General features: G+C 45.4%; 1 protein-coding gene across 1 annotated transcript; it reads left to right on the top strand.

Annotated features, from left to right (window-relative positions):
• The first annotated feature begins 1,885 nt into the window (after positions 1-1,885).
• anks6 (ankyrin repeat and sterile alpha motif domain containing 6) lies at positions 1,886-19,961 on the top strand. The gene is made up of 16 exons (XM_076290145.1): positions 1,886-2,445; positions 4,141-4,703; positions 6,906-6,950; positions 11,320-11,524; positions 11,754-11,860; positions 12,522-12,670; positions 12,939-13,188; positions 13,817-13,866; positions 14,464-14,670; positions 14,964-15,135; positions 15,758-15,966; positions 16,313-16,499; positions 17,048-17,115; positions 17,754-17,870; positions 18,254-18,350; positions 19,007-19,961. Exons 1-16 carry the CDS (start codon positions 2,114-2,116, stop codon positions 19,054-19,056), a joined length of 2,808 nt encoding a protein of 935 aa, XP_076146260.1. The 5' UTR covers positions 1,886-2,113; the 3' UTR covers positions 19,057-19,961.
• Positions 19,962-22,418: the final 2,457 nt, after the last annotated feature.

Below are 22,418 nucleotides of genomic sequence, written 5' to 3' on the forward strand. Positions count from 1 at the left end.
GTCTAAAACCCTGGTTGATTTCACAGAACACACAATGCCATGGACTCTGCTTGCACTATCACAACAACAGCCGAGTGTCCCGACAGCCAAAACACACAGTCTGTCTCACAGGCTGGGTCCTGCACGCGTCACAGGTCGGAGATAAGCCACTAATCAAACCTAAAAACACCAGTCATACTGGACAGCTGGGAGCGGAGATAGAAGGCAACACAGGCCCAGAAAACAAGCAGACTATCTATCGTGATTCACTAAATCCTCCACATTTAATCAGTTCTTCAATATAATTTTTTTTTTTTTGCTCATCTGTTATGGGTTGATTTGCTAATCTCAGGTAAGTGTAAACTACAATTTTAAGTAATGGCCATGTAAAATCCTGAAAGGGATTAGCTTCATATGATTAGGCTATAGTGTGTCAGTTTGCCGTTTACTGTAACATAACAAAGATGCAGTCCAAATTCAATCCAATAAACCCAAGTACCAGTACTATTAGGCTTATTTCCTAGCCTATATTCCCCAGACTCATTGTTTTGTTTCACATTGTGAAGAGTCTGACAACTCACAATTGGGAAATCTTTCCAAACCCTAGCATCATGGTCGACTTTGAAATCATAGCAACTGCAAACTGCTCTGTCTGTGACAAAAGCCTTAAATTTGTATATGCATACGCCCATTTTGAGTATTTTGCCCGACATTGCACATTATCTACTTAGGAGATCATTGCTTACATACTTTGGCCTATAATCAAATGCCTGATCTCTTTGGAAAGCTTATACACTGTAGTTTATTGGACAACAATCAGAAAAACTGTGTGATGTACTGACACAGAGTTACAGAGGCTAGAATATTATTTTCTCATTCTCCCGGATAACAAGCATCCCTGAACTGACCACATTTCAGCCCTCTAGGTCACTTGAGATAACTTAGAAACACAACTGAGCCCTAGCATCAGATCTTGTGAAGCTGTGTGCAAAAATAGATCAATATAGAATGAAAACTACTTACTTTAGACCATTATTTGCCAAGGTCATGCGTTTTGTAAAATGCCCTATAACTCCCCATAGGACTTTTGGTTATCCAAAATGCATACTGACAATCAAATGCTTACTGCATATGAACCCATTTTATGTAGAAGCATATTCTTGGTCTCAAATGAAAGGTAACACATTGAAGTTTCAATATAAAAAATATTTTAAAATATATATATAAATCTTTACAATTTCTATTTCAATTCAATTGGTGGACTATACATCTGCATAACTAATATTGGATCAAATGGCATGAATTTTTCATTTCTATGGATTCTTGTGAATATTTCAAGACCCAATCTAGCATATTGCTAAAGAAGCCAGGGTGAGCACACGGTCATCAGTACTAATTCTGCTTGACTTATTGGCTGCCTTTGACACGGTTAACCACATCCTTCTCTACTCTCAAACATGGCCATCTCGGGATCTGCTGTCCTGGTTTGAATACTACCTCACAGGGCGCTCGTTTAACGTAGTATCATGGCTTGGACAGTTGTCCGCACCTCACTAGCTCACCACAGGGACGTCCCCCAGGGTTCGGTGCTCTTTCTTCAACAATAACACCAAAAAGACGTCGACCACTAAAACCTTAATGTTGGAAGGCCTAAAGTTGTCTAAAGTAATAACCGAGGCTCAATAAAATTCTCCAAATAGCTTCAGGGTTATAAAATCTTAACACATGACGAATGATTTGTGAGAAATCTCACCACAAAGTCAGATCTGCTGTCTAACGGAACGCCTTCTCCCTGCCCCCTGGATAGCAAAGGAAGTTTGCAGCCGTCGTCTCCTCTTACGTCTAGTTAACGCATGCGCTACATATTGTCGGGAAGACTTCAAGATTCCCTGGGGCGAGAGGAACACCGGTTGGAACTATGGCTTACTTTAACATAAGTTAATTTGTTGTGGAAAAGTTAGTTTGATAAGGTTCTACAAATCAGAGAAGGAACAATATAATATTTTCATCAAGTCTCCACACCTTTGAATGCGAACGCAATGTCTTTTAACCATGAAACGCCGTTAAACATTGGGAATAGCGGTGAAAAACTTTTAATGTTAGGTCTTTGCTGGAGAAGACAGACTTCTCAGAGATGAATTTCGGTGTGCCAGCAAACGCTCTCCTGTTTCGTGCTTGCGATGAGGGCGACTACGAGAGCGCCAAGCGGATTCTTGAACCCGGGGCGAACGATTCGGGGACGCAGTGCCGAAGCCTGCGTTTGGATGCGGCGTCCGAGTGCAGTGTCGATACCACCCGGGGAGTCTCCCTCGTTCCCGTTGACTGCACAGACGAGGAGGGGAACACGGCCCTTCAGTTCTCCGCCGCCAGCGGACATGAGAATCTGGTCCGGTTCTTGCTCAGAAAGGGGGCTTCAGTGGACAGTCGAAATAACTACGGCTGGACGCCACTAATGCAAGCTGCGAGGTGTGGTACCACTTTCTTTACGCGGTTATTGGTTGAATGTGTACAGATGTTGGATGGGTGGATCCACAACCCAAAGCAAATTCTTCTCTTTACTTGTGCAGACCAGGGAAACGCGTGCAACTGTGAAAATGTAGAAGTTTCAGGACTTGTTTTTCTTATTTTTGAGTAATAGTTGGTTTTGTGGAATGTTCATTGTAGTCATTTGTGGAGTATTGATTTTGTTTGGGAGGAGTCAGAATCCTACGCAATCAAATGACAGTTTCGCAGGCCACTCGACATCATCATCAAACCATAATGTGCTTTGAAAGTCTAAACCCTTCTTAAGTCTAAACACGGTTAGTCATGCAACGGCATGACATGATATTGGTTCATGTTCGTCTTTCGACTCCTTTGTGTTTGTTTTGAGGACAAAGTGAAAAACATCCTAGATATAGCCGAACTCCTTTATCAGTAGGCCTAGCCCAAACGTTACCAGTAGGAACAACACACATTCACACACATCATTGGTTGTTTTTGTCATTGATTTAATCAGACATTTTAAGTAAAGTTTAAGTTATCTTACTTATTATTTTATTGTGCTTTTTAAATGATTGACATAATATTATAGTCACCATGTCTAAAATTAAATTAGACATGATGTCTAGTCCTTAACAGTGAATGCCACAACCTTCCTAGGTTGCAAAATATAAGCACATATTAAGCACATTTGAGACCTAATTTTAGAGCTCTGAAGATATCAGGCCTCCTCTTCTCGTCGTCTGTATGAAAATATAAAAGCACAAAAAGATTATTTAAGGGTTGTACCGCCACAATTTGAACTGTTGAAAGTGTTTAAGCTCAATGTTGACTTCCTACCCCCCAGAGTTCATAGCACTTCTCACGGCCATTTAAAACATACAAATGTGCTGATATCAACAGAAGGCTGTGGGTCTAGGCAGCTTTACAACAGCAGCATTGGCTTTGCGTAGGGAAGACAGAATAAACGTACCCCTTGAAGAGATGAAGGGGAGTTACTCTATTTGTCCTGAAGGAAATGTGTACTCTGCATTTAATGAGGGTAGTACACACACACACACACACACACACACACACTAGGAGAAGTGAATTTACCAGGAACACACACACACACACATCCGGAGCTGTGTGCAGCTCTTTATCTGGCACCTGAGTTGGTAGGTTAGGTGTTTTGCTCGAGGGCACCTCATCCATGGATGTGGATCTAGAAGAATGCTGTTCACTCACTCCTCAGGCCCCATGCACATACCGCCCTTCAGCCCATAAGTCTGATTCCCTAACCACTAGACCACAGATGCCCACATGCCTCTTGGGCATAACCTACAGCTATAAGTCTCCAGTTGAATCCCATCACAGTCATTATGGTGACAATACTAATAGTTTATCGCTCAAAATTAATCTCACATGAGGTTATATGTTATAAGAATTATGTCAGTGACTACAATTAAATGAGACTGAAATATTATAGCTGTAAAGAGGAACTTTGCGTTTTGTTTTATTTTTTTTCTCTGTTTTTCTGAAATTGCCCCCAAACCCCTCTTGTTTACCTGTGTATTTTGTTTACCTGTGTGCTTTGTTTACCTGTTTAATTTGTTTACCTGTGTGCTTTGTTTACCTGTGTGCTTTGCTTACCTGTTTATTTTGTTTACCTGTGTGCTTTGTTTACCTGTGTGGTCCCAGGTTTGGTCACCTGACAGTGGCGCTCATCCTGTTGGAGCATGGGGCGGACGTCAACGCCCGCAACCGCGTGGGCGCCAGCGTCCTCAGCATGGCAGCGCGTGGAGGCCACTGCCACGTGGCCAAACTCCTTCTCGAGTCGGGCGCCTTCGTGGACGACTATGACCACCTGGCCATCCCTGAGGCCCCCAGCGTGGACAGTGGCAGTGGCAGCGGCAGCGGCGGCAGCATCGGCGAGGGCGTGTCCGGCGAGGACTGGGGCAGGGAGTTCCTGGAGGTCACTCCGCTGCTGGTGGCGTGTCAGCTGGGCCAGGAGGCCATGGTGCGGCTGCTGCTGGAGTGGGGCGCCGACGCCAACTCCGCCCAGAAGTCCACCGGCTGGAGCGCCCTCATGCTGGCCACCGCCGCGGGCAAGGTGAGCGTGGCGCAGCAGCTGGTGGAGAGGGGCGCTGACCCGGACCACCTCAACGCGCTGGCCAAGACCGCCTTTGAGCTGGCGCTGCAGCTCAAGCAGAAAGAGGTGAAGAACTACCTGGACGCCATCACCACGGTCAGACCACAGTCAGGTATGTGGGAAGAAGAGGAGGAGGAGGAGGTGGAGGAGGAGGAGGAGGTCGTGGATGAGAAGGAGGAGGTGGATGAGGAAGAGGAGGAGGATGAGGAGGATGAGGAGGAGGAGGTGGATGAGGAGGAGGAAGAGGAGGAGGTGGATGAGGAGAAGGTGGATGAGGAGGAGGAAGAGGAGGAGGAGGTCGTGGATGAGAAGGAGGAGGTGGATGAGGAGGAGGAGGTGGATGAGGAGGAGGTGGATGAGGAGGAGGAGGAAGAGGAGGAGGAGGTGGTGGATGAGAAGGAGGAGGTGAATGAAGAGGAGGAGGTGGATGAGGAGGAGGAAGAGGAGGAGGAGGTGGTGGATGAGAAGGAGGAGGTGGATGAGGAGGAGGAAGAGGAGGAGATGGATGAGGAAGATGAGATGGGTGAGGAAGAGGAGATAGATGAGGAGAAGCACTCGGCTGAAACAGCTTCAGCAGTAAATGAATGAGTCAGCCCATCAGCCGGGGGGGGGGGGGGGGGTTAGTGTCTGCAGGTGTGCTAGAGAGTGGCCAGGCTAACGTTGGCATCCAGGTGTGAAAATGGGCCAATTTAGAGGCTTGGTTGGCCTGCCTAACAAAACCTGGATTGATTACCCCACTTGTGAAAAGGAAGAAAAATGCCTGGGCTGTTTTTTGGCAATTTACTCCAGAAGGAGAGTCAGTTAAGTGTGGTGAAAATTGCTGTGACAAAACCTGTTATTTGATCTTAGCAAAGAGAAGCTCAAGATGTTCAGGGTGGATCAGCACAGCCAATGCATGAAAAGTGACAAGAGAGAGCAGTACTGGAAAACATTTTATACATATTTTATATATTTTAGAACGTAGTTCTTATCTACCAGACCAACATTATGAATGGTCAATAACCCAGCGTACAGACCTTTAACTACGCTGTAAGATTAGCGCTCACCCCCCCCCCCCCTCTGGTGCGCCTGTTTGTGATTCATGGTTCGTGGTTCATGGCGCTAGATGTTCTTGAAGTGTGTTGTGTTGACTCGTACCAGTGGGGTCTTCCGGAATCTTTGGATCGAGAAGTAAATCAGGTTCGCCGCCATGTCCTTCAGTTGCCCTCGGCGACGGCGCTCAGCGGGTTTCAGTTGCCCTCGCCGCCATGTCCTTCAGTTGCCCTCGGCGACGGCGTCCACTCAGCAGGGTGCCACGCCGCCATGTCCTTCAGTTGCCCTCGGCGATGGCGTCCACTCAGCGGGGTGCCACGCCGCCATGTCCTTCAGTTGCCCTCGGCGATGGCGTCCACTCAGCGGGGTGCCACGCCGCCATGTCCTTCAGTTGCCCTCGGCGATGGCGTCCACTCAGCGGGGTGCCACGCCGCCATGTCCTTCAGTTGCCCTCGGCGATGGCGTCCACTCAGCGGGGTGCCACGCCGCCATGTCCTTCAGTTGTCCTCGGCGTCCCCTCAGCGGGGTGCCACGCCGTCTACTCAGTGGGGCGCACGGCCACTCTGAAGAACTTATAGGTTGTTCTGACCCGACCCACTAGGGAGGAATAGCTCTTTTGAGTTTGTGTGGATGGTGCTGTTGGAGGTGTTTTAAGTATTCAGTATTAAATCTCTAAAAGTGTGTGAGGGTGCTGTTGGAGGTGTTTTAAGTATTCAGTATTAAATCTCTAAAAGTGTGTGGGGGTGCTGCTGAGGTCTCTCTCACACACTCTCAGAACCCCAGCCAGGCCGCTCACCTGATTTAGCCTGTGTGTTTTGGTTGAGGAGCCGATAGCATCTGCACGGAATGAAAGCATTAGTGGAAGTGCTATACTGTTATGAAGGCAAAGTATATCATCCTGAGCAGGACTATAACACAGTTGCTTCTACCATGAGGGCCTATTTGCCTTCCTGATGTGCTGAAAGCCACATGATATTTTTGCAGTCATACTTGTGTCTGGGGTGCTCTGTGGTTAACGGGAGACTTTTAAGTCTTGCTCAAGGGGTACGTTTATTCCAGTCTGGCCCAACGCAAAGCCAACGCTGCTGTTGTAAAGCTGCCTAGACCCACAGCCTTCTGTTGATATCAGCACATTTGTATGTTTTAAATGGCCGTGAGAAGTGCTATGAACTCTGGGGGGTAGGAAGTCAACATTGAGCTTAAACACTTTCAACAGTTCAAATTGTGGGGGGAACATCTGAACCCCTAAATGATCTTTTTGTGCTTTTATATTTTCATACAGACGACGAGAAGAGGAGGCCTGATATCTTCAGAGCTCTAAAATTAGGTGAGTGCCATTTTCTTCACGGTCATCAAATGTCTGTTATGTTATAGTTTTTGCCTATTGCTTACACACCTTTTGCAGAATTTGGCTCAAAACTTTACACACAGCCAACTAAGACAAAGCACTTGGGGATAAACAACTCACATCTATGCCAAAATCAAACACTGCATTCAAAACTCAACAATCCTTTCTAAAAATGTAATTATTGCAACAAAACCATACACACATGTACCATTTGAATTACTCTTTCAGATCAAGCAACACACTGATTGTGCTTTATATAAAACACTGCAGTCTTTGTGTTTCTAATTTTATTGTCATTCATTTTCTCAGACTCTTCTGTGAAACTTAAAAGTAGAATATCTGCAGTAGTCCGCTGAAATTTTTTGCAACAAAGGTTTTTACAAAAAACAGACATTCTTACAGAAATAAATAAAAATAGAATCACAGTTATCAATGCAATACTGTAAGTAAATCTACTCTGAACAAATACAAAAATTGTAGCAACAAAACAAAAATAAAAAGCGGGAAGGTGATGGGAGTTTTTTCTTGTATGTGTGTGTGTGTGTGTGTGTGGCGGGGTGGGGTGGGGGGCATTATGGATCCTGCCTTCTGTTTAGATCTGGCCACAAGTCCTCGTCAATATCGCAGGCGATGTCCTCTCAGGATAGGCAACGGGGAAAATATCACCTTGTGTGCCATATGCACCCTTGAACTGAGCCCACCTCAGTGTCTCTGCATGCCCCTTCCATTGCTTGCAAAAGAGGCATGCAGGTATGTGGTTGGTGATCATATACTTTTCATTGGCCCACTGAAAATAATTATTTGATAAGTTTTAGAAATGGGGAGTAAAAGGGCAAATACAGAACTGTACACGGGTACTCAATGTAAAAGTGCACACTTAAACAGGTACACAGTAACTTACCTGAAGTCTATTTGTAGTGCTAAGACTCAGACTGATTGGTGTTCAGTTTTCTCTACAAGTGTTTTCAGGTATGTGTGTGGGTATTAACCAATTACCAGATGTACTTGCATTTTGAATGGAAGTGTTTTCCCAATCATAACAGGAGATTTCATTTTTTAAAATGTCTAATGTAAGAACATCGTGTGTAGTGTTTTGCAATAAGTGCGTTGCAGAATTGCAAACAATGTGCAAAGCAGAGAATGTGCAAAGCAGAAAATGTGTTTAAGCTATGGTTACTCAGTGTTTCAGGTATGCTGCAAGAAGTTGAAGTATTGAGGTTTTGGTCTAAGCATTTATTTTTAGTGTGTAAGCAATGGGCAAAAATATCGATATGATATAATGCATATGGTCCATGAATTTGCAGTTGGCCATATATATTTATTTTGATACGATATAACTCTAAGGGCTATTTTGGCGATCTAATGCATGGTCAGTGGCGAAAAGCTTAAACGCATTTAGGGGTGTGTCCAGTGGTTTTGTTATCAAACGTCAGGGGCATTGTTTTAAAGGGGTTGTTCTTCTGTTTCTTAATCAGTCATGGGTGTGTTCTGGGCGTAACATCCTTTCAACCAATCAGAGTAACATCTGTCATTCCCTTTAACAGCAAGCAGCGCAACTTCAAACAGCGCATCGGTATTTTGCCAGTCAGTGGCGCATTTGAAGTAATCTGCTTGTATGCGAGACCGTGTATAGAACACAGGGATCATTCCACTAAACCTTGCTTTACTGAAACCTGTTTATGACTACATGCATTCTGCACTCGCCTATTATTTGAACCGAAAGGCAAAGTGAAACCATCATCACTGTGGTCTCATAGGCAAAACAGTTCTACACAGTTATTTACTTTGCTACTGATTGACAAGAGGTTACAATCAAAAATGTAGCCTGAAAAAAGCAACCCTTACCCCAATAATGTTCAAATGACTGAATAAAAATCCTAAGGCTATTTATCCTGCAGAGGAGTGGTTTGGGACTGCTTGCTAAGGGCTGCTTACATCTCATGACAGTGCATCTTCAGCTGTTCTTCACATGCGTCTTTCGCTATAGACCAGGTTTGTCTTGGTCAGTGGCGTAATGATTTTTAGAGGGTGTAAGATAGTGATTTTTGGATCATGCGCCAGACCACACATTTTGCCACAACCCAGGGCGCAAGGCTTAATAAAAGTGAAGCGCATGGCGCAAAATCGGCCACTGACTGGGTGTGAGATAAGAATAAGCTTTGTGGTGCGTTTCTGATCGTCCAAATAGAGCCCATATGGTCCATACATTTGCAATTGGCCATATATATTATTATATATATTTCTTTTGTTTTTATTTTGTTTTGTTTTCCTTCTTCTGCTTCCCAGTCTTTAACTGCATCCATGTCTGTTTCCTATACATAGCTGTGTGCCGCGGTGTTTGAACATCATTATTGAAATTAGTCTTAAAGGGACACCAGGCAAGCCTGATGCTTTTTTTCTACGAAACTCCCCCTCGCTCGGTCTGAAGCTCTTTTCCTTTTCTTTGCGTCTTCCGTCAAGGGTTTTCGCTGCTTCTTCGCCGGCTCTGCCATTATACACACGTTTGCAACAATCTCTAGCATTTCCTTAGCCTGTCTCTGTGCTGTAAACTGATCCTGCTTCGGTCGGTGGGTAGGATACACCGAACTTGCAAGTGGGATATTCTTCCTACAGGCAGTAGGGGCGGGCGAGAGAGCCTTCATTCGCCCCGTAATAAATAATTTAACCATATACCGACTTAAGAAGATGATTAATTAACACGAAAACGTTGCCTGGTGTCCCTTTAAAGGAGAGAGCTTTGCATGCAGAGTTTTTCTCAGTAGTTGTTCTTACCTTGCTGGCCTACCTGCCTGCCTCTGTGTCTGTCGTGCGTTGGATAAAAGTTTCTGAAATAAGGGATAACGGCCGCCGAGGTGTCCTGTTATACGGAAATAATGGATGAGGGCGAGGGGCGTGTCCCGTTATTATGACCGTCGCGCTACCTTTTTTTTTCCGCATGGCCAAATTTGCGTCAAGGATTCCCGGGACACTGAAAGACCGAAACACGAAACTTGGTGGGCATGTAGCCCCACAAGGATAGCATGGAACCATCGTTTTTCGTTTTGATCTGTAGCCCCCCTGCTGGACTGGTAGGGCAGACACAGTTTTCTGGGAATATCTCGAGAACTGTAGGGTTTAGGACGACCACCTTTTTTTTGAATCTTGATCTTAAGGGGCCATGTCAGCCCATTCCATAACCACTCATTTCATGCGTTACACACATAAAAACACACACAAACACAAAGACACGTAAACACACACACACTACACATGCACACACATATACATGCACACACACGACACGCACAAACATGCACACACACACAAACACACATGCACCCATACAAACACACCTACATACAAACACAAGCACACACACACACACACACACAAAAAAAAACACAAACAAAACACATATACACAAAAACAACCACACACTCTCTGCACACACTCAATTACAAACACACAAAAAAGGAACAAAGTAGGAAATGAACACAATTTGACAAGCATGACTTATTATTGTGGAAAAAATGTGCTGGACTGGGTGGCGGTCATATTTTGTACCACTCTGCGGTACATCTAGTTCAGAATTAAAAGCCACCCCACCAGGCCCCAGCCATGGCGCGACTGGCTGGGGCACCTGCACCGTACGCCGGCGACCCGGGTTCAATTCCCGCCCCGTGGTTCTTTCCGGATCCCACCCTCGACTCTCTCTCCCGCTCGCCTGCTCTCATTCTCCACTGTCCTGTCATTAAAAAGGCATAAAAAGGGCAAAAAAAAAAAACAAAAAAAAAGCCACCCCGCCAGCAACTCAGAAAAGAGTGTTACAGCCGGCTCGAGACCACAACATAAAAGAGGAAGGCGGACAAGGTGGTTTGGTCAACCAAAATATATTTATTTAAAAGTCATCATTAAATATTAAATTACTGCAGTTCACAAGATGTCTAGGGGAGAAAACTACAATGTATGTAAGTGCGTGGGTGTAATGCAAGCGTCAGTATGGTGTTGCAAAAGAGGAGTGAAAGATAAAGAAAGAGATAAGAAGTGTGTAGGAAAGAAATCTATCAATGTGTCTTCAAATTAGAAATGTGTCTAACCCAGAAGTGACCCAGCAAGAGAGAGAGACAGAGAGAGAGAAACAACCCTGTATATAGCCCAACCCATTAACCCAGGTGTATACCATTAACCAATTAGTGGAACCAAGGACACCACTATCAGTGCATTGGCTATGCCAAGCCTGAAGAGGGCACAGGGGGTCGTAACAAGAGTGATAATACGTGTGAATGGCTCAGGTAGCGTGCAGATGCTAAATGAATACAATGTCTCAGGTAACATGCAGATGCTAAATGAATACGTGTGAATGGCTCAGGTAACGCGCAGCTGGTGCGCGAGATCCTGGACGAGGAGCCGGCGCAGGTGAACGTGGCCAACGCTGACGGGGCGTCCTCGCTCATGCTGGCGGCGGTGAGCGGTCACCTGGAGATGGTGCAGCTGCTGGTGGACCACAGCGCCGATATGGACAAACAGGACACTGTGCACGGCTGGACAGCACTCATGCAGGCCACTTACCATGGGTACAGTACACACACACACACAGACACACCACACAGGTGTATGATTACAGTGGTAGTACAGACATCACACACAGCTGGACATCACATATGCAGGCCATTTAAATGTAAGTGGGTAAATTACATACACACACACACATACTGTATATGCATGAACACACACACACACACAGAATTGTAGTGCTGACAGACAAAAAGGGTTTCATAAAAAGCCTGTGTGTTTGGCCCACAGTAATAAGGACGTGGTGAAGTACCTTCTGGGCCAGGGAGCAGATGTAAACCTGAGAGCCAAGAACGGATACACCGCCTTCGACCTGGTCATGCTACTAAACGACCCTGGTGAGAATGATACATTTGACCTGGTCATGCTACTAAACGATGCTACTAAACGACCCTGGTGATAATGATACTTTCGACCTGGTCATGCTACTAAACGACCCTGGTGAGAATGATACATTCGACCTGGTCATGCTACTAAACGACCCTGGTGAGAATGATACACCGCCTTCAACCTCGTTATGATACTAAACGACCCTGGTAAGAATAATACATTTGACCTGGTCATGCTACTAAACGACCCTGGTAAGAATAATACATTTGACCTGGTCATGCTACTAAACGACCCTGGTAAGAATGATACATTTGACCTGGTCATGCTACTAAACGACCCTGGTAAGAATAATACACCGCCTTCGACCTGGTCATGCTACTAAACGACCCTGGTAAGAATAATACACCGCCTTCAACCTCGTCATGCTACTAAACGACCCTGGTAAGAATGATACATTTGACCTGGTCATGCTACTAAACGACCCTGGTAAGAATGATACACCGCCTTCAACCTCGTTATGATACTAAACGACCCTGGTAAGAATGATACATTTGACCTGGTCATGCTACTAAACGACCCTGGTGAGAATTATAGATACCTGCTATATGAATGTGTTTATCTTTTCATCTGTCACATCTCTCTCTCTCTCTCTCATTCTCTCTCTTTCAGACACAGAGCTGGTGCGTCTGCTGGCGTCTGTGTGTATGCAGGTGGATAAGGAGAAGCTGAAGCAGCAGAGGAAGACACCCCTCCTGCGCTCCAAGAGCCGCCAGTCTCTCAACATGCCCCTCCCCCCAGATGACAGGGGGGGCCTCAAGGTGAGACTGCCGCCCGAGTCCTTTTAGGCAAGTCCCTCCACTCGGTGGCCATATTGCAACGCATTTTGGGCACTTATCAGGCTTCTATTTCACAACCTGGCTACTAAACTATTTATATACTTGAAATAAAGTAGTACAAAGTATTACTAATACTTGTTTATTAGGAAATTGCTGATGGATTAATTCTTTACTAATACTTGATTATTAGGAAATTGCTGATGGATTAATTCTTTGCCGTGGTGTTTTGTGTCTGTCTCGTGATATGCAGTCCTGGTGGAACCGCATGTCCAATCGCTTCCGCCACTTGAAACTGACCCACACCCTGAGACACGGCCTCTCCACCAATCGGCTGACTCCATTCTCCGATGAGCCCGAGCCTTCACTGGACAGAACCATGAAGGCGGACTGGAAGAAGAGCAACGCTCCTGCCACAGGCCCCAATGGAGCAGTAGCGACCTCTAGTGGACAACCCACGCAAGACATCAGTACTGCATGGGCACCAAAGAGCAGAGATACTGGTAAAAACAAACGATTGACCAGTACAAACCAAACCTGGCCATTGTGCAAAGAACTTATGAAGAGTTTGGCTCCAAGACGCTATATCCTCCATTTAAGCAAATGTTCCTAAATACTTTTTTTACATTTTGTTTTCCAGGTAATTTCAGTGCAACTGTAATTTGGTTATTGCTGTAGGTGTTTTAGAGTGACTACGATCACTGTTATATATTCGCTGTAGGTATTGGAGTGACTACGATCACTGTTATGTATTTGCTGTAGGTATTGGAGTGACTACGATCACTGTTATATATTCGCTGTAGGTATTGGAGTGACTACGATCACTGTTATGTATTTGCTGTAGGTATTGGAGTGACTACGATCACTGTTATGTATTTGCTGTAGGTATTGGAGTGACTACGATCACTGTTATGTATTTGCTGTAGGTATTGGAGTGACTACGATCACTGTTATGTATTTGCTGTAGGTATTGGGGTGACTACGATCACTGTTATATATTTGCTGTAGGTATTGGGGTGACTACGATCACTGTTATGTATTTGCTGTAGGTATTGGGGTGACTACGATCACTGTTATGTATTTGCTGTAGGTATTGGGGTGACTACGATCATTGTTATGTATTTGCTGTAGGTATTGGAAGAACTGGCTCTGAAAAAGACGACATTCTCATCACAACAATGGTAACCTTGTTGATAAGCACACAATGCACACATTAATAATGTTACTGTTAAATTCATAATGATATTGTTACTATTATATGTATTTTTAATATTTTTAAAGATATGACATTTTGATTTGTCATCTCCCAGAACATTTATTCCATAATAAGTAGACAGAGGGTTTTGTTTGTATGGAGCTGTTTGTATTTAAAGGGACACGAGGCAACGTTTTCATGTTAATTACTCATCTTCGTAAGTTGGTATATGGTTAAATGACTCATTACAGGGCGAATGAAGGCTCTCTCGCCCGCCCCTACTGCCTGTAGGAAGAATATCCCGCTGTATCGTAAACGCTAGAGATTGTTGCAAACGTGTGTATAATGGCAGAGCCGGCGAAGAAGCAGCGAAAACCCTTGACGGAAGACGCAAAGAAAAGGAAAAGAGCTTCAGACCGAGCGAGGGGGAGTTTCGTAGAGAAAAATCATCAGGCTTGCCTGGTGTCCCTTTAAATGTAGACCTCTACTGTACATCTACTGATGATACATTAACACTTTTACTGAATGTAATGTTCCGTTTCTAAAGCCTGAGTGTGTTTGTGTGTGTGTGTCACATGGCCAGTTGAGGAACGGTGCGCCACTCACCCAGCTGCCCAATGACAAGCTGAAGGCGGTGATCCCGCCCTTCCTGCCCCCCTCCAACTTTGAGCCGTGGAACTCTGACCGCTCGCGCCTGCTGAAGGAGGGCAAGACGGCCGAGCCCTCACGACTGTCCATGCCACAGAGGCCCAGCAAGGCCAACTTCAACAGTAGCGGCAACTCTGACATCGTTAGTGCACTCTTTCGCTGTGTGTGTGTGTGTGTGTGTGTGTGTGTGTGTTTTGTTGATCTTATTTTTGTTTTTGTTTGCGTCTGAGTGTGTTGTCTATTGTATGCATATCTGTCTGTTTTTGTTTGATATGTGTGACAAACAATGTGTGTTTTTTTTTTTTGTGCGTGTGTTTTTTTTTTTGTGTGGTTTGTGTGTGTGTGTTTGTGTGATTTGTGTGTGTGTGTGTGTGTGTGTGTGTTTGTGTGTGTGTGTGTGTGTGTGTGTGTGTGTGTGACGTGTGTGTATCTCAGACGTCCATTAGCCGTGTGGTGAGCAGCAGACCCAGTAGGTTCCCCAGCATTGGCAAAGGCCCCTCCTCCTCCCCCTCCAACTCCGGGAACTACAACTCCCCTCACTCCTCAGGAGGCTCCAACGGGGTCGCAGGGGTCAACCGACACACCTCCGACTCTCACAACCGCTCAGGTGACAACCACACATGTACAGATTTTGTTTGGTCACTGCCATTATGGTGTCATTTGCTGTGGATGAAAGTGTTTTCTAACAAAAAAACATAACCATAATTATAACCATTACCACTCAACTCAGCATTAAAGCATTTTAAATTATGACCAAGAATTCAACATTAATTGATATTTTGGTAACACTTTACCTTTAGGTATCTACATAAGAGTGACCTGACACTGTCATAGCCCTAACCTTAACCCTAACCCTAACATGTCATGACAAAAACCGAATGACACTTAATTACAGAAGGGTTATGTCATAAATGTTTATGACTTGTCTATAATGTTTATGAGACGTTCATGACCGTGTCATGTCTCTTATGTCGATACCTTCAAGTAAAGTGTAACCGATATTTTTAAGGATCCTTCATTTTTAATTGCAGCCATATAAGCAAATTGAAAATGTAGGCTTTTGATGCATTGACACCTTGAACGCAATGTTGTGTAGTACTTTCAGTTACACGTTGTACAGAACATCTAGGAACTATTACACAAATGGAAATAAAACTGATGTCCTCATATACTTGTTGTACAGTCAGTGGAAGAAAGATTATGAGTGGCATTTCCTCTTCCCACCACAGGGGGCAGTGGTGCGGACAGTGTGCTCTCCCAGATCGCTGCCCACCGGAGAAGAGCTGCAGGGCTGCAGGACGCCAAGGCCACTGCCCCGGAGACGCCATGCCCCACCCCACTACCCGTGCTGCACTCCGCACCCACCCTCCCCGAGATCAGCCTGCCCGACATCCACAGCACCCATCACCTGATCGGAGGAGACCTACAGACCCGCCGGGTACGATGGAAAAGAGGAGGAGGAGGAGGAGGAGGAGGAGGAGGAGGAGGAGGAGGAGGATGACTTCATCATCATTGTCGTCATATTGTTTCATGATGTTTCATTATATTGTGATGTGGTGGTTGGTGACCAATGGCATGACCTCACCAATCACCAGCACACTGATTAAAAGTGTCCATGTAAACGTGGCTATTGTGCCACAGTCTACATGTAGTGATGTGACTTTGTGCTGAAAAGTCTTTGAACAGGATGATCACCATGTAAAAGGGTGAAGCTGATTTCCTCCGTAAGGAAATTGTTTTTATAGCTCAGCTGGTTGCTGGTTTGCCATTTCCCCCCCCTGCAGAAGGTGGACCTGAAGAAGCGTCCTCAGTCAGGCAACTCGTCCACCTCCAAGAGCACGTCCCCCACGCTGACGCCGTCCCCCTCCCCGACCCCCAAGCCTCCAGGGGGCGACTCCCTGTCCTCCGCCTCCTCCCACCCGCGCTCCAAGAGCAGCGGAGGCTCCAGCAGCGGCACCATCACAGACGAGGGTGAGTCTCCTACGCCACATTACGCCACGCCACGCAACACCACACCACGCCACACCACGCCACGCAACACCACGCCACACCACACCACGCCATGTCACACCACACCACCCCACGCCACACCAATGGTGACCCAATGTAATCCATGATGAATGATCTAAAAGCACATTATTGGATAGTTATTTACGATGAATGTGATAAACTCCTAGAATCCCCATGTACATCCCTGTCAGAAGCATTCAGGAGGACAGCACTTCTGCCAGAACGTAAAAGCCTTTCATGGAGTTACAAGTGTCAGTGATTAAGTTCCCTCACAAGATTAGTTGGCAGAGCATGGATATGTGCCAGAGTGCCATCTCAGAGATGAGAAATGCGTTGTTCATTCCCAAGGAGATTTGACTGTCATGGAAACACACACATGAAAGTAGAATAAGTAAGCTTCCTGTAGTACTGTATACTGTAAAGAACATAGGAGTGCATAGGAGTCTGTGCTCGTTAGCAAAGCGTGGTGTGAATTTTGAATGTGGTTCTCTCTCTCTCTCTCTGAACAGATGAGTTGACGGGCATTTTGAAGAAGCTCTCCCTGGAGAAGTATCAGCCCATATTTGAGGAGCAAGAGGTATGATGCTCTTACTTTGATGTTACAGTCACATTTCAGCCCATATTTGAGGAGCAAGAGGTATGATGCTCTTAATTTGATGTTACAGTCACATCTCACTGTGTCACTAGGATGGTTGTGTGGCTGTCTGTGTGTGTTAGCGGAAGCCCAGTGAAAGCATGTTTCTCATAGCATGTAATCGTGTTATGGTGTAGCCTGCATGGCCATGTCAATGTAAAGATCTTGAAGTTGATAATCAGATTTGGGCTCAGTGGCTCTTCATCATGTAAACTCCTCACCTGTGTGCTGTGGGAGGAAGGAGTCACACAGCTCTTGTTGGGGTAACAGATGATTGCTCTCGGCTAACTGTATGGTTTATCATAGACGTATTTGAATCTGAACAACAGCACAAGCTCAAGCCAGGTCGGCCTTGTGTGATCTGTGTTAGTGCAAAGCCACAGATATAAACGTTTTAATGTGGTTAATGGATTATGCATTGAATGTGTGGTATTTTTTAGCAAAGCATTTCACTACTTTGTATGGACAGACGCTGTATCCATCATAGCCAGATGATATCTACACATTGTTTGGTGTGTCTTTTCCATTAGACATAATTGGTCCATAATTGGTCATTTATCTCCTTTGCTTCATGACTACAGGTGGACATGGAGGCCTTCTTGACCCTGACGGACGGGGACCTGAAGGAGCTGGGTATCAAGACGGACGGCCCCCGGCAGCAGATCTTGGCCGCCATCTCGGAGCTCAACGCTGGGAAGGTGGGGCCTGTTGGGAGATTAACGGAACTGCTGTGGGCCGTGTGAAAACTCCCCGTCTGTCTCCCCTCCTGCTGGCTTGTTGTGGTAGTGCAGTGTTATGAAATGAACTCTCAAAAAGAATAGTTTTCATCTGTTGATAAGGTGTGGCCTTGGTGCACTAGAATACACACACTACACATGTGCATACAGTATATTAGTGTTTATAAAAATCTGAATAATATACCCTTTCCAGAGTTCTTCTGGCTCATCAGAGCCATGTTGCAATACCTTGAATAACAATGCCGTGTTATCCAGCTCAAATCATCCATAATCATAAATAATAAAACCATTATGACATGGCTCTGTGGCAGTGGATTGGGCTGATGAATGAGCTGTTCTTACAGGGGAGGGAACGGCAGATCTTACAGGAAACTATCCACAACTTTCAGTCATCGTTTGGGAGCAGTGCCAGCAACCCTCGACCGCCAGGCTACCCTCGATGTGAGTTCTCTCTGTCTCTGTCTCACACACACACACACACACACACACACACACCGCCAGGCTACCCTCGCTGTGAGTTCTCTCTCTCCCTCTCTCTCTCTCTCTCTCTCTCTCTCTCTCTCTCTCTCTCTTGCTCCACACAAGCAGTGAATATTGAAAGATAGAAATGAATAAGTGAAGAAATACATGTTTGGCGCCATGCTGGGGAGGGGCCTTCCTGGACGGTGAATTAGGAAGTCTCTTCTCTGTCCAGAAGATAGTAATACACACCAGATCAACAGCACATGTATGTTGCATCAGCTACGGAATACAGTTTTGAACCTTAAGTTGACTTACACTTACACTTTACATTTAAAAACACACCAAACCTTCGTCCTCCTTTTAGAAATTGTATTTGTGTTGTTTTAACCTAATGGCTCTGAGTGGGGTGTGTTAGCATATGTGTGAGTGGGGTGTGTTAGCATATGTGTGGTTGAGGTGTGCTAGCATATGTGTGGTTGAGGTGTGTTAGCATATGTGTGGTTGAGGTGTGCTAGCATATGTGTGGTTGAGGTGTGCTAGCATATGTGTGTTAGCATATGCTAATATGCTATATGGTTTAACATGCTCACCTTCCCCTACATGTTCTTCTACTTCCTCCTATTCTGTTTTCTCAGCTCCAACCGGCTGGACCCGGCACCAGGTACGCACTCCCAACAAGAGGTAGCGTCGGCGGCCAATCACAGATGGACTTTTCCCATCGAGGGCCTCTGAAGTCATGTGACCCGACTCTACGGGTTCTTATTGGTGGACGAGGTTCTCTTAGACGCCAGTGTCCCAGAGCACCTGAGTGTGTGTGAGGACATTGCAGCTCAGCACTTATCCGCCGCCCTGTCCCCAAACCTACTCAAGGGGTCTCCGCTGCAGCCGAGGAGGGCAGGATGTGAGGTAGAGGGCGTGGTCAAGGGTAACACCCCCCCCCTCCCCAGTTTACGGTCACCAGGACAGAGCACCTTCAATAGACTCATGTGGCATGTTTCTGTGGAGGGGCACAAGAGGACATGGTTGTCCTTACATGTAATGGACACCAGGTGGCGACAGAGGGCTTGCAAAAGATGCCACAGGAGGCAGAAAGGTCATTTTAGGTTTTCTCCTGTAAAGTATCATATGGTCAGTGCCATATGGGCAGGAATGCTTCGAGGGTCATTGAGAGGGACGCAGAGTGCAAGCCATGGGCGAGAGACACAGGAGAGAAGAGAGGAGAGACACAGGAGAAGAGAAGAGAGGAGGAGAGAGGAGAAGATAGGGGAGGAGAGAAGAGAAGAGAGGAGGAGAGAGGAGAAGATAGGGGAGGAGAGAAGAGAAGATAGGGGAGGAAAGAAGAGAAGAGAGGAGAGAACAGAAGAGAGGAGAGGAGAGAACAAGAGAGGAATGAGGAGAGGAGAAGAGAGAATTGGAGATGAGAGGAGAGCAGAGGTGGTGCTTTTATAAGAGAAATATGGGTTGTGGAAAGAGACCTCAGCTTGTGTTCTTATGTGCTTGGTAGAAAAGAGTGTGTGTGTGTGTGTGATAGTATTATTGTAATGTATTGATGAATGACAAACATATTAATGTCAGATTTATTAAGCATTCTTGAATAAAAATACTTCTCTCAACCATCTCAAGCAATTTGTAAAGTGTTTGCCCCCCCCCCCCCTCCCACACACACACACACACACACACATAAACCCACATGCAGTCGCACACATACACAAACTCACACTCACACAATGACTCATACACATGCACAAACAACCTTTTTCAGTCACTCTCAGAGACAGACAGGTTGTCTCCCATCTCCCGAGGCGATCTGTGTAGGAGTTTCCCCTCTGGTTCTGATAAGTGACTCAGAGGGACCAACCACATATCTTCAGCATCAACATGTTGAATGGAGGAACAGCATAATATCTTTGAAATATCACGCAGCCACACGAAAATCCCCCGAGCCGACATGTCTAGCACCTCTCAGGCTGCTGGCTCTTGCTGAGGGGCAGGAGACACAGGGCCTATGAGCTCATTGTTCCTCTGGAGCCGCAAACTTCTTTTGATTTGTAGCTGTGGAGTTCCTTCCTCTCGCTAGTTGCTAGGGCATGGGCTGAGGAGGTAATCTACTCAAAGCTGAGTCATGCCTCTTCCCTGATGGATGCAGTCAGGAACCCTGAATGGCCACTAGAGGGAGTCGATCCACCTTCAGAGCCATCAGCGCATTGTCTTGTCCATGATGCAAAGGTGTTCTATCACAGCAATTTCAGTAGGTTTCTTAAATCTCATGCGTCTTAAGATTGCATATGATGCAGATATGGGTTGGGTCTGAATTAGTGCCATAACTCTTCTTCTGTTCACTATTGGAACTATTGGAGACAACCTGTTTTGAGGATTCATGACTTCATATGATTTACATGTAATGGGATAAGACGGCAAACTGAGAATTATGTGTTTTGTCATCTCAACAGGGGCCATGGATACAGAGGGTTCTTATTGTCATCTCAACAGTGGCCATGGATACAGAGGGTCCTTATTGTCATCTCAACAGTGGCCATGGATACAGAGGGTCCTTATTGCTCACCATATGTTGTTAGTTATTAAACAGTAAATCTGTGCTTGGTATTGAGTAATGAATCACACAACAAATCACACAAAGATGTAAGAAAGTTTTATGTGATCGTCCACAGAGAGATTAGTTGTGACATTCAGAATTTACTATTTCTGAGTTGTCGATAAACAACCATAAAACATAAAATAACTAGTTTGCTTTTTGTTGCACAGTAGCATTCTCCCATGAAAGCCATATTATGTTGAGTTTCTAATGAGGATTGTGTTTTATAAATTGCTTGTTTACACAAACATTTACTGCCGCAAAGGCAAAATATTTAATAAATGGCCTTCATCTTCTCATCTCACATGGTCAGTGAAGTTGAATGATATCACATCAGGATGGTTATGTTTGTAAGGACATCTGAGTAGCTATCAATCATTCATTTTTTTTATTGACGAGAATGATGCCTGTTGATTTTGTGTTTCCAGTGTGGTGTTATAGGGGAAGGAGGGAAAGGCTTTGGATTGAGCGTTACAAATAGGCAGATGAGAAGTTTAGAAGGTCGTTGACCCAAATCACCAACTAAAGTTTCACCATTTTATAATCAACTCTATAACAATATACGGTCTTAATGCCTCAAAACAAGCAGTGGAGAGACTTTACTCTGCTGTTGTTTACTCAGGCAGTAGTATCAGCTGGCTGAGCTGTAAATCTGAATTGGCATTATCAGACTAAGAGGGGTATAAAAGGCATCATGGGTCCTGCGTCTGTCAGATTAACTCATCATATGGTTTTATTATTATGCAATCATCTCTCTCCGCCAGGACGTTGTTCTGGAAGTGATGATGCACTGTTTCCTTAGTCAGGCTCAGCGTTGCTAAGGTGACCTCCCCATCTCAGGGTCCTTAGTCAGACTCAGCGTTGCTAAGGTGACCTCCCCATCTCAGGGTTTCTGGAGTCATCCTCACAGCCTGAAAGGACCCGTCACCCTCCTCCTACCTCATGTCCTCTGGGTGAACCCTGTGATGTGGTGGCACCGTGTGTGGCGTGGTGGCACCGTGTGCCAGTTTAACCCAGTCCACCAGCATGTCCTCTAGTGTGCACATATCATCAGCTGGCCCTGGACAGAGCAGTGGACAGGACTGGACAGAGCCGGCAGCAGATTAAATGCTCGAGAGAGAAAAAGATGCCAAAGCTGCAGCAAACAGGTGATATTTAGACATTTATTTCACAAAATCCAAGACTAAGAACAGACAGACTATGTAACTGGACACATTGAGGCCAAAAATATTGAGAATTCTACAGGGAATGTTGAAGACGAAGGAGTGAATAGTGGCAAGGCTGCTGACAAGGGCCCGACGCTATTGTAAAGCAATTTACAAAAGATTCACTGAACAAAAACGCTGATATGGTACATGAGAATTTAGCTAAAAATGTGGAGAATGCAATGCAATCAAGCATTTTGGACGATAGGCTATATTGGCACACAGAATAGGCTAGGCAACAGGCCGATG

Source organism: Alosa pseudoharengus, unplaced genomic scaffold, assembly GCF_046254945.1.
Source record: "Alosa pseudoharengus isolate Yale_2024_CS ecotype anadromous, Long Island Sound unplaced genomic scaffold, YU_APseudo_1.1 YU_APseudo_1.1_scf_18, whole genome shotgun sequence".
Classification (NCBI taxonomy): domain Eukaryota; kingdom Metazoa; phylum Chordata; class Actinopteri; order Clupeiformes; family Clupeidae; genus Alosa; species Alosa pseudoharengus.

Coding starts and splice junctions, on each gene's coding strand:
- anks6 (XM_076290145.1), top strand. CDS start 2,114: ATGAATTTCGGTGTGCCAGCAAACGCTCTCCTGTTTCGTGCTTGCGAT. Junction 2,446..4,140: donor CCACTAATGCAAGCTGCGAG/GTGTGGTACCAC, acceptor GTGTGGTCCCAG/GTTTGGTCACCTGACAGTGG. Junction 17,871..18,253: donor CGGAGCTCAACGCTGGGAAG/GTGGGGCCTGTT, acceptor CTGTTCTTACAG/GGGAGGGAACGGCAGATCTT.